Consider the following 12,182-nt stretch of genomic DNA (forward strand, 5'->3'; position numbering starts at 1 on the left):
GCGGCGCCCCCGGCGGGGCGGGCTGCCCGCGCACTCCGTGCCCCTGCGGCAGGTTGGCGGGTCCGCGCCGAGCCGAGCCGGGACCCGCCGCCGGCCGCTAACTACGCCCCGCGCCGCTCGCCGCCCACTGCAGCGGGGCGGACCGGCCACACCGCCCTGCCCTGCCCTGCCCTGCCTTGCCCTGCCCTGCCCTGCCCTGCCTCGCCTCCCTCGGCCAGGCGGCAGCAGGCGCCGGCCAGCCCCCAGCCCCGGCCCCGGCGGGGCGGCCGCCCCGCTCCGCTCCGCTCCGCTCGCGCTCCCTGCGCTCCGCCCGCAGGTGTCCGCCGCCGCGATGGGCACGGGCGCCGTGCCGGTGCTGCTGCTGCTGCTGCTGGGGCTGCTGCCGGGCGGCGCGGGCAGGAAGAGCTGGCGGCGGCGGGGGCAGGGGCAGGGGCAGGGGCAGGGGCAGCAGCAGCAGCAGCCCGGGGCGGCGGCGCGGGAACGGAGCGAGGCGGCCGGGCAGCCCGTGGAGAGCTTCCCGCTGGACTTCACCGCCGTGGAGGGCAACATGGACAGCTTCATGGCTCAGATCAAGAGCCTGGCGCAGTCGCTCTACCCCTGCTCGGCACAGAACCTGCAGCACGAGCTGCGGCTCCACCTCCTGCACAACAGCTCGGTCACCTGCAACGACGGCAGCCCGGCCGGGTGAGTGCCCTGCCCTCCGCGACCCCGGCCCCGGCCCCGGCCCCGGCCCCGGCGCAGCGGGCCCCCCGCGGCCAGGGCGTCGCTGCCCGCCCCAGCCCGGCCCCCGCTCCAGCACCCTGGGGAGGCAGGCGTGCGTGCGGCCGCGACCCGCTGTCGGGAGGACGAGACGCCTGTCGCCGGGCGCCGGGCCTCGGCTCGTGGCTGCGGGCGGGCGGGCGGGCGGGGTGGGGAGGAGAATGCTTATCCACGTCCGCAAAGGGCCCTAAGATCCGCCCGTGGGAGCCGAGATGCCGGGGAGCTAGCACGGGCTGTTCGCGCCGCGCCGCGCCGCGCTCCTGCTCCTCTTCCCGCTCGGCCGCCTCGAAACAAAGTCCTGCCGCCCCGGCCCGGCCCGCGCCCACTCTCTGCTCCCACCGCGCGGCCGCCGCCGAGACCGCAGCCGGCAACAGGTGGAATAACTCTTTCCTGCCTGGAAAGTCTTAGGAATGCTAAGAATTTATTTAATGCATTTATTTTGGAGAGAGATAAAAGTCACTGTGCCTGGCTCAGGGTCCCCGGGAAAGCCCTTTGATCAGGCTGCTTGGAACTCTTCTGACAGCCATCCTCTTTCTCTTGTTCTTTAACCAAATATTTTATGTAACCCTCTTGATATTATAATGAGTTGGTGTATCAAAGAGCTTGTGGTTAAGCAAGCCAGCCTCCCTAATTAATTTCCCGCTGCCTTCTGTTTATTTTTGCTTTAGCTACTACCTCAAAGAATCAAAAGGCAGTAGACGGTGGCTGCTGTTCCTGGAAGGTAAGCCGCGGTTCTTTTTCGCTTCAGGACAGTGCCAGCATGTTAGCCTCCCTTGTGAAGGAAGAGGTGGGGTGGGGGAAGCTACCCAGCTGCTTTCTTCAAAGGCTGAGCAGAGCCTGCGTGTGCCTGTGTGCAGGGGCCCGCGCCCCAGCTGTCTCTGTATAACCAACATCTCCATCCTTTCCACCACACGCTTTTCGTGCCTCTGCTGCCCAGGGACTTGGTGAACCTGCTAGGGCCCTAACTACCCACCTGACTAGTCAAAGCGACTTGGCCCAGCGGCTGCTTTCGGCCACTTATTCTGCCTGCTGCTTGCACCATTCATCTCAGCCTGGGAGTGCCCGGTGCCACTGCGCAGGTTCACGTCTGTGCGCCCTGCTTTGCCACTCTTTCCTCAAGCAAAACGACAGCAAGTACTGGTGACAATTATTTTTTCTCGTGGCACAGGTGGATGGTACTGCTTCAACAGAGAGAACTGCAATACCCGCTATGATACAATGAGGAGGCTGATGAGCTCCAACGAGTGGCCTCTCACCAAAACTGGTAAGTATTCTTTCTTTGATCGGGGTGGGAACACTGTTATCCCTTGCACCAACTCTGCAGACAACTACAAAAAGACTGAGCGGGAGGGGAAGGAGGGTTTCACTGGACTTCGTAGTGTAGCATACGTGGGTCCCTCCCAAAGTACAAGGCACTTGCTCATAACTGCTCCTGCTCAGAAGTTAACATGTGTAATAGGCACTTATTTGCACATGAATTAACTGTACCTTTACCAGGCAAATTACTAAAGCGTGTTTCCACGCCTGCCCCAGCACAGTACAGTGCAAGCTCCAATGTTCCCCTTTCTCTAAGAAAGTTTACCTCTTACCCCGGCCAAAGTGGCAGGCCTTGCTTACAAGCCTTCTGTCCCGGCCAGCTGTCACTTCCGTTTGCTGCCCCCAGGATTGAGATTCTTGCTTCTGGGAAATATACGTTAACTACAGGACGGTAACGACTCAGGCCACTGCAGACCTTTGCATCCTTGAAATAGAGGAGGAATATCACCTAATTACAGCTTTTGCCAGACCCGTGGTCTCCTCGCCCCATATCCTCTCCCCAGCAATGACAGGCATCGGCTGCTGCATAAGAAGGTGCCAGAAACTCCGTAGTTGGCAGATGTGGAAAATCTGCCCCTTTGAATGTCTTCTTCTAATTCCTAATAGCTAAAGATTGGGCTAAGGCTTGAAACCAAAGGTTTTATGTCCCCTTTCATACTTCTTTAATATTAGTTCATAACTCTGGATGTCCTTACTGTTTAGATAAATGTCAAATCCTTGTTTAAAACTTGCTAAATTCATGCCCTCAACAGCACCTGTGGCAATGAGTTCCATGGTGTAATTATGTGTGACGAGAACACACGAATAAGTGGCTTGATCAGTTCTGAATGTACAAGTAACTTCCAAAATGTGGTCCAGGGTACATATTCAATGAGAAGAACTTGAGGAAAGGGGGCTCCTCCCCACCCGAAGCAGCTATGGCTTGGAGGAGACCATGGCAATTATGCCAAGGAGCCAGAGCTGGTGCAGAGGCACAGTGCTGTCCCCACTGGCCTTGACTTCTTGGGATTAGTACAGTTGTCAGATGTCTGCCCAGTGTATTGACATATTGCCCTCCGTCCTGGTCCCCAGTAGGATGCTGGGGGTCTCCAGAGTGGGATCCTCACACTGATTTCCTCCCAGAGACCCCTTCAAAGGGTCAGGAAGAGCTGAGCCTTTGTTGGCATTTCCATCTAACATGCACTTCTAAGCAAACAGCAGGATCTGTTAAGACAGTGCGTATTTAGTGGTACGCACCGGAAGTGTCTACACATTCATTAATGTGCCATAGTTACTGTGCATTAAGTTTAGTGCTTATATAACCATGTACTGAATCAATGCGCAGTAACTGGCACTACTGCGGCACTACTGCAAGGCAGTGCCAGCCCACGGCATTTTAATGACCCCAACAGCGCAATAGCCTAATACTACTACACAGTAGCGTATTAGCATGGTTTCTGCCCTGCAGGCTACTGCTCACTTAGTGTCTCGTGTAGACACACCCACTGTCACTTAGCGAATCTGGCCTTCATTGCCTCCTGTGCCTGAGCTGTGTTGAGTGCAGGGGAGAGGCAAAGGCAGCCCAGGTGGCACTGTGGCTTTGATTCTTTACCACCAGCTGATGTGCTGTTCTAAATTGTGCCACTGGCCCAGGAGAAGTATAGCTGCGCTGGATCAGGCAAGTGGATTTGCTTCTGCCTGCTCCATGCCAGCAGTAATCTCTCTCCACACAGAACTTTCCGTTGGCCCTTTTCAATCAGAACGTATCCGCTTTGCACTGCCTGCCTGGCACGGAGTAGATCGTTCCTGGGGCCGTCGGCTCTTGCGCTCAGCTCCCCATAGCATTGGAAGCAATTCCTGCAGTTTTCTTTTCTTGTTGTCTGACGTCTCATGTATCCACATCTTTATTTCATCGCTCCCCTTTTGCAAAATGGGGTGAATGATCCTTGATGTTTGGAGCTCTAGATAGATTTCTAGAAAAACAGATTACCCATCCTGTAGGTCCTTGAACAAAAGACAGATGTCATCTAAGTGCAGAGTTAGGATTAGCACTCTCCTCTCTCCTTTATGCATGTGTGTGTGCGTGTCTTTCTCCTCTGTGCCTCTTTCCTCCTAGCACTTGTTTTCTTCTTTGGGTTCTTTAATTTTATTCTATCTTCTCAGAGTGTGGACATCACTGTCTTTTCAAATCTCCCCATGACTCTTTCCTTCTGTGTCTCCAGGCTTCCAACCCTTTGCTCTGTCTGTGAGCCAGCTTCCGGGCAGTGTTTTTCAGGAAGTTCAGCACAAAAGATAAAGCACAAGGTGTGGGGAGTGAGGGAGGTTATACATCGCGTTGTACTTCTCTAATTCTGGGCTGCTTTGGGGGACAACTTAGCTCCTGGCATGTCTGAACAGTGTTTGGGCAGCCCGCACAACTGAGAATGGGCTTCTCTGCACACTGACGGATGTTGCGCTGGGGCCGCTTTGTGTTCAGCCCTCTGTATGCTATCCCCTAGCTCTCCCCCAGTGTACCTCTGTGTCCAGTGTCAGCCTTTCTGGAGCTTTTGGAGTCAGAGCCCCTCTTAAAACCAGTCTCAGTGTAAAGGGTGCTTGCCTCATAATGGTTTTTGTACAGTATTCCTGGTCTGTCAGTGAATGACTTGCAAGACACATGCACTCCCTCATGCAGTGTGTTCAGGTCTGCTTATTTGTCTACGAAGGGATGGGTTCTATCACTGGGGACTTGAAACTGCTGTGGAGAGGAGGCCAAGCTGCAAGTTTCTGGGCCTCCCATGCCCTCCTATCTGGCATTACACAGGCTCCACCTTCCTCCCCCTCGTCCCCCCATCCACCACTGCATAACACCCCTTGGGAAACCACAGGAATTATCTGTCTGAAAACATAACATGAGGGAAGAGTTTATTGTACTTTCAGCATCTTTTATTGTGCTTTAGGAGATGGAGTCAACATCATGAATCCCACACCTCCATGAACCACAAGATTACTCAATCAGCATAGGACTAGGAGCCTCTGTCTTCTCTTGCATTATTTATGAGTTAGGATTAGCTATAAATCTAGGTGTCTCTCTGTCACAGTGGTTATTAGTGCTGGACTTCACTTGCCAGAACTTTGGGTTTAGGGAAAACAGACATTTTGTATGAGAGCTTTAGCTTTTCTCCTCCGGCCTGAGATAAAAATGCTTCTCAAAGTGTTGGCCTTCACCTCTGGCATGAAGCAAGGGCTGAAAATTGCATCCATCCAAATGCAGGCTTAAAAGAGCTCCTCTCTCTTCCTCCCACTGCACTAATGGCTTTCCCAGTGTATGTTCCTTTTCTGTCTGGCCAGAGCCCCACATCAGGCTTGTTCCTGTTGCTTTAAAATCTGACTGTATTTAAAATCGGATTGTATTGCTTTAAAATTGGATCAACTGTACATTTTCTTTCCCTCCATCTACAGGAACTGGGATCCTGTCATCACAGCCAGAAGAAAACCCGCACTGGTGGAATGCAAACATGGTGTAAGGAGGGAAACAAACTTTACTCTAGAAATGATGTCTGGCAGGCTGTGGGAGAGGAGAGGAGAGGAGGGGAGGGGATTACACCCCAGACAGGATGTACAGATGAAAAACAGACTGTGCAAATGTAGTTGCCTGCTTTCTAGGCCAGTGAAGGCACAGAGTGCTATAGAGGCGGGTAACATGACTCGCCATTGCCAAGGGGCATTCTTCTACAGTATCCTGCTCCGGCTTCCCTGCAAATGGGCCCAGAGGTGCTTGTGTCCAGCCCAGCTGGAGGGATGGGCCCACCTAATTATGAGGCTCAGGAAAAACTGGGGATATTAGGAGGCCTTAGGAGCCATCCCCCAAGAAAGAAATTGGAAAATAACATTTCAAAGCCTGTTGCTAGCTAATTCTAAATGGACATGGGATAGAGAGGAAGGTTAGTCATGTGTGCATGTACAAAGACCCCCTGCAATTATACTGCAAGGGGGGAAAGTAGTAGAGATGGATGATAACTGCTGTCTGAGAAGGCAAATAAGGGCAGTCTAAGCAGAGACCACGACAAGTTTAGCGCATGCACATGGCAGGTGATTTTCTTAATTTTACAGATGGGGAAATTGAAGCACAGAGGGAGAAAGAAAGTGTCTTGCCTTGACCCCACAGGCAGTCTGTGGAAGAACAGGATCAGAATAAAGGCTTGTGTTTGGTCCCCCAGCCTAGGGCATGTCACCATGAGACAATATGATTGATTTGCATTTTGCTGATTTAGGACAGTAAATTTACTAAGAGCCAAAAGGGTAAAATGCAGCTCTAACTGTTACTTGTGTTGATCATTCCTGTGAGTACCCAAGTGTCCATTTCACTGGACAATAAAATGGTCCCTTCCCCTCCCTCTGGCACTAAGGTTCCTTCCAGTTCCTTGACCCCAGTGTCATCTCCTCCCTCCCCAGGGAACATCAGGGCTCACATACTTTTCATCTCTTGCAGTTTCATCCCCTATTGCTCAAGCGACGTTTGGAGTGGTGCCTCTTCCAAGTCGGAAAAAAGTAAGTGCTGCTGATGGGCTGTTGCTGCCAAACAGACATAACGTATGAAGTGATACAGCCAGATTTGTCTGAAATTACGTGAATGAGGGAAGGGTTTTTTCCTACTAAGGAAAATAAAAAGTAGCTTCCAGACAACACGACCCAGACTCTTTAGTACTCCATGTCGTGACTGTACAGAGAGACAGACAGGCTGTGGCAACTGGGTGTATCCAGAGTTCCTGCAGTGGCCTTTCCTTTTAGATTAACTTCCCACTCCTCGTACATACTGCAAGTTAGAAAGAGGGGCTAAAGCACCATGACTTATGACACACATCTTCTCACTCTGACATGGGAGGCTGCACCCAATGGACACGTGGCCCTTTCAGAAAGTCAGCACACACTGGGCAAGACCTGCTTTTGCAGTTTGGCCTGCAAGACAAAAAATGGTGCATCGTAATAAGATAATGCTTATTTTTCATCCCCACACTACTGTATCCCTATGTCAACATTGTGACATCGCCCTGGCACACCTTGAGGAGGGATTCCATATGCAGATTAAAGTAAAGGTTTTTAGCTGCCAGCACGTGAGCCATGCTAACCCAGGACAGTGCGTTCTTCAGCCTTATAAGCTAAACAGGATTGATTCTTGGATGCGAGTCCTCTGCAGAAAACCACTCGCTTCCTCTGCTGCATTTCCACTGACCTTACTGGAGTTACTGCAGAGGCATACCAGTATAACAGAAGAATCTGACCCCTGTGCTACAAGCAGTACTGGAGTTTCTGCAGGCTGAATACCTCTCTCTGCCCTGGGGACAGGGCCTGGGCTGGTGGATGCACCATCATTCAACTGAGGCGTACATCTGAGAGCCCGAACACTTATGGACGCCTATGATACTTTTTGCAAGAACAGGGATCAGATTCTGATTTAAATTAGGAGATATTTTGCCTTTCTAAATCGCTCCTGTTGTTTCAACTGGATGTTTTCTTTTTCACTTGGCCTTGCTGTGCAACAGGTAAGCAGCTGCTGCTGTCTCTCATGCCAGTGGTGGCTGTATTTCAGTAATGGGGTGGAAGACATCTGTAATGTACTTTGCAGCCTTGGAAGATGAAACTTTCTGCCTGGTATTCAGGACTGGAATGGCAGGGGATGCAGTAAATCGGGACACAGGTGCACTGGTCAACCTGTGCTAAGGAAGGGTCCCAGGACTTGCCCGACTTGCTTTTATTTCCATTGAAACTAAAATCTTCCATATTTACCAATTTGTAAATATTACTGTAGGAAGGCTCCTTGTGATAGAATACTCTCATTGCAATCTACCTGCCTTTAAGCTCATGAGCATACATGGGATACAGACAGACTTCTTGGGTTGGATGTCAGACAGTGCTGTTGATGGTGAGCTCTCTTTTCCAGGTGAATATGCCTTCATGGGAGCTCTCATCATACAAGAGGTTATAAAGGAGCTGGTGGGAAAAGGCCTTAGCAATGCAAAGGTGCTGCTGCTGGCAGGAAGCAGGTATGTGCTTGTATATGCGACCATCCTACAGCAAACAAACAAGGAGCAAGAACAGGGGCAGAGCACTATTGTTAGGGGAGCTCACAGTGCTTGGCTCCAAGCCTCTGGGGGCAGGTCGTGCTGCCACAAGCAATGCAGGAGCTCGCATAAGCATCCACTCTCCATCTCTTTTTCTAATAAGCTGCACACAAGGGGATGGTGTAGGAAACCCAGAGGAATTTATTTAAGGAGAAAGAAACTTGCACAGCAAGAGAAGAGAAGGAAAATGTCCCCAGATTTCAAGGCTTTTTCAGTTTTGAGCAGCTGAGTGCCTATTATCTAGCATAATTTTTAATGCAACGTCTTTGATGACGTGAAGAAATAACTTGCTGGCTGTGACTTGTCTATTCCATTTCTGATGGGGTTGATTGCTCAGTGCATTAGAATAGTGAAAGCATGTGGTATGGGAACAAGCGGGCTTGCAGCTGTGTCTTCTCTATGACTGAATTGTGGACCTTATCCTTGCAGTGCTGGGGGGACTGGAGTGCTTCTGAATGTGGATCGAGTAGCAGAACAGCTGGAGGAGATGGGTTATCAAGGAATTCAGGTTCGAGGGTTGGCAGACTCTGGCTGGTTCCTGGACAATAAACAGTATCGTAGAACTGACTGTATTGATACCATAACCTGTGCCCCCACAGAAGCCATCAGGAGAGGAATCAGGTACAAGAAAATATGCTAAACTACCCTTTCCCAAGAGCTTTGGGTGAGGAGAGCTCCTGAGGCAGGCCTCAGACACCTTTCCAGTACTCCTCCAATTCTGATAGTTATCAGGTATCTGTCTACTGCCTCATCCTTTGCTGATGAATTTCTAAAGGAAGGCACGAGCACATTTAAGATGCATTCCAGAGATTGTGTGATACTGCAGACATACACAATACACTGATGGGACCCGACAGACACAGGTTGTTAAAAAATGGAAACTGCTCTCTCTCTAGTATTGCATCCCTACAGCATGTAGTTGTTACACAAGGGCGCCTGCTGTAGCCAAGGATCATAAGCACGTTATGGAAAAGGCAACCAGTCCATCTCCAGAACATAACGGAGATGCATCTCTCCTCCTTGCCTGCCAGTGGTCATGTTTTTGTTCAGAACCACAGTTCACACCTGCTTGCATTTTTGGCTGCATCAGGAAAGGCTTGTTCTGTTCTCTGAAGGGCTCTGCAAGTTAAATGTTTGACTCTGCACAGAGGACCTTCCAGCTGCAGCCAGCAAGAGCCCCAACGTTCTCGTGTACAGAACGCAATATCAGAGAACAGAACTGCTGGGTGCAGGGGGGAGGCCTGATGAGATGGCATCATGATAAATCCTCCCTCCCCACGTTGCTCTTTCAGGTACTGGAATGGCATTGTTCCTGAACGCTGCAGAGTGCAATTTAAGGAAGGAGAGGAGTGGAATTGCTTCTTTGGCTATAAAATTTATCCCACTCTTCGATGTAAGTGTGTGAAGAAAGATCTCACTGCCCAAGAATCTAAAATGTCCCCTTGGAAGGGTCTTCCTTCAGTGCTGCTAACTTGACAAACACTCTCTCCGTTGTTTTCTTACCAGGTCCAGTCTTTGTGGTACAGTGGCTCTTTGATGAAGCCCAGCTCACTGTAGACAACGTGCATCTAACTGGACAGCCGGTCCAGGAGGGCCAGTGGCTCTACATCCAGAACCTGGGTCGGGAGCTGAGGAATACCCTGAAGGATGTAGTGTGAGTACTGCAGTGCAAAAAGCTGGATGTTATTTTTCTAAGACACGTCTTGCATTAACGGTTCCTGGAAGGCTCTCAGGTGCTCTGCAGATCCCAGTGTGATAAATCTGGTATCTGCCCAATTTACTTCAGGAATCTTGTTCTTATGACTTCTGAAAAGAATGAGTAAGTGGAGTTCAGCAGCAGACTTCAGGCTCCAAACTCCCTGTGCTAATTTTAAGGATACCACTTTTCTACTTCCCATTTCCAAGTGAGGCCAGAGATTCATCTCTCATCACTGTTGCCCACCATCACCCTGTTAGGGATGTTTTAAGAAACACAGATCACACAACATCCAGACAACAAGTGAAAGCATAAAGCAAACCCTCTAGCCTACCTTAGATACCAGAACAGTAATTTTTCAGTCCCCAGAGCAGCTATGAGATGCACTCAGGTAATTGGGTGGTGGTGTTCCAGACAGTCTGAAACCCTCACCCTGCTCAAGTCTTCAGGTTCTTGTTGATCCCCATCAACAGCGGCATCTGAGCAGTCTACCAGGAACAGCACATGCCAGTCGCTAGCTAGTAAGGGGTGGATCTGTGAGAGTATCGTGCTGCTGTCTTTACAACAGGCCTCATCCTTGTTCTTTCTCTTCAGTGCTAGCTTTGCTCCAGCCTGTTTGTCCCACGAGATCATTACACGCAAGTAAGTATTGCTTTGTGGAGTCCAAAGGGCTAGGAGCTAACATGCAAAGGAACTGGTAGTCCTGACGTCCTGACCCCACTGATACCATCTGTATGGTTTGATTTTTTTTTTTTGCAGTCACTGGACAGACATCCAGGTGAAAGGGACCTCCTTACCTCGCGCCCTGCACTGCTGGGACCGCAGCCTCCATGAGAGCAACAAAAATGGGAAAGCCCCTCTGAAAGGGTGCCCAATCCATCTGATTGACAGCTGCCCGTGGCCCCACTGTAACCCCTCCTGCCCTACCATCCGGGACCAGTTCACAGGGCAGGAGATGAACGTGATACAGTTCCTTATGCACATGGGCTTTGATGTCCAGAAGATGGCACAGCAGCAGGGCCTGGAGCCCAGTAAACTCCTGGGGATGCTGAGCAGTGGTAGCTAGGAGGGTCCAGCGTGAAGAGGTGGACTGACCAGATCAGGAGGAGCCTCTAAGTCCCTCTCCCAGCCCCGCTAGCCCCCTCTCAATCTCACACAGACATGCTTACATACACACATGCGCACTCACTTGCACACTTAGGATGTGTCAAGAAAAAATGAATGGATTCTTGCTTACGCTATTGGACTAAATAACTCGTTACCTCTACACTCCGTGGCCCCGTCTTGGCCAGCCAGAAGCTCCTTCCACGTTACACAAGGTGGTCTGGTGCAGATAGCAGCAAAGCCATAAACCCCAGTGGTGAGAACCTTCCTCAGAGCTAAGAGGCTTTTACCCTTGCCATGAATTTTTCACATCACAGACTTACTACGCGTGGTGAAAAAAAGCACTGGATTTCTTTGTCCAATTAGAAATGAAGGAAAGATCACATGACTTCCTGGAGGTCTGCAAATCATAATGTAATGCAATGTACAACCAAGGACACGTGCTAGGAATGGACACTTATACTCAATTTACTTCTTTATTATTTTATAAGATGACTTTTTTATTACTTAATTTTTTTAAAAATAAGCAAGAAATATAAAATTAATGATATTGTTTTGTAACATATTTTTTTTAAATAATGAAAAACCTCTTGCTACTTTGGCAATGTGGACATATTTATTTTAGTATGTAAATGATATTTATAAGAGCTGAATGGAGAACTGCTCACATGTCTTTGTAAAGTTGTAAATGCTGCTCTGTTGGATGGGTTTTCCTTGTGATTGCTTGTGTTTGGGAGAGGGCCGAGGGCAGTATTGACATTATTATAATTACTAGACTCCCATGTTTTCCTTGCTGTATGTTGTTATTGTTGCTTTTGGAACGGAAAGGCTGTAGCACGGTCCAAGCACAGGGCCTTCTGCTCGGACTCAGTCCTTCCCTGCCTCCCTACACAGCGCCCGCACCTGGAGGGGCACGGTGTGCAATGAACTCCAGTTACTGCTTCTCCACCCGGGTCACTGTCCTAGCAGGAGAGAGGGGAAGACGTTCCATGTGGGTGGATAGTCTGAATAAAGGGAGGGGAAATGAGGGGGGAAACCCCCCACCTTCCTTTCTCATCTTTTGGAGATGCATCCATAGCAGGAAATAGAATATCTGTTCCTTCTATAAAAACGGAAAGGAGCGTGTGTCTCTGTACAGTAAGTAGAAGTTAGCTACGTAATGGAAACTGGAGAACAATTGATGGCCAGTCCAGTTCCTTCTTAAATTCACACAAAAGGCAAGCAAAACA

General features: G+C 50.1%; 1 protein-coding gene across 1 annotated transcript; it reads left to right on the forward strand.

The window, feature by feature from the left end:
* The first annotated feature begins 6 nt into the window (after positions 1 to 6).
* On the forward strand, positions 7 to 11,735 carry NOTUM (notum, palmitoleoyl-protein carboxylesterase). Its single transcript, XM_059731886.1, has 11 exons — positions 7 to 684; positions 1,428 to 1,480; positions 1,928 to 2,023; positions 5,494 to 5,554; positions 6,524 to 6,582; positions 7,973 to 8,075; positions 8,583 to 8,774; positions 9,446 to 9,546; positions 9,660 to 9,807; positions 10,444 to 10,491; positions 10,609 to 11,735. The coding sequence occupies exons 1-11, from the start codon at positions 332 to 334 to the stop codon at positions 10,913 to 10,915; spliced, it is 1,521 nt and encodes a 506-aa protein (XP_059587869.1). The 5' UTR covers positions 7 to 331; the 3' UTR covers positions 10,916 to 11,735.
* The last annotated feature ends 447 nt before the right edge of the window (positions 11,736 to 12,182 follow it).

The sequence above is a fragment of the Alligator mississippiensis genome, chromosome 8, assembly GCF_030867095.1.
Source record: "Alligator mississippiensis isolate rAllMis1 chromosome 8, rAllMis1, whole genome shotgun sequence".
Classification (NCBI taxonomy): Eukaryota; Metazoa; Chordata; order Crocodylia; family Alligatoridae; genus Alligator; species Alligator mississippiensis.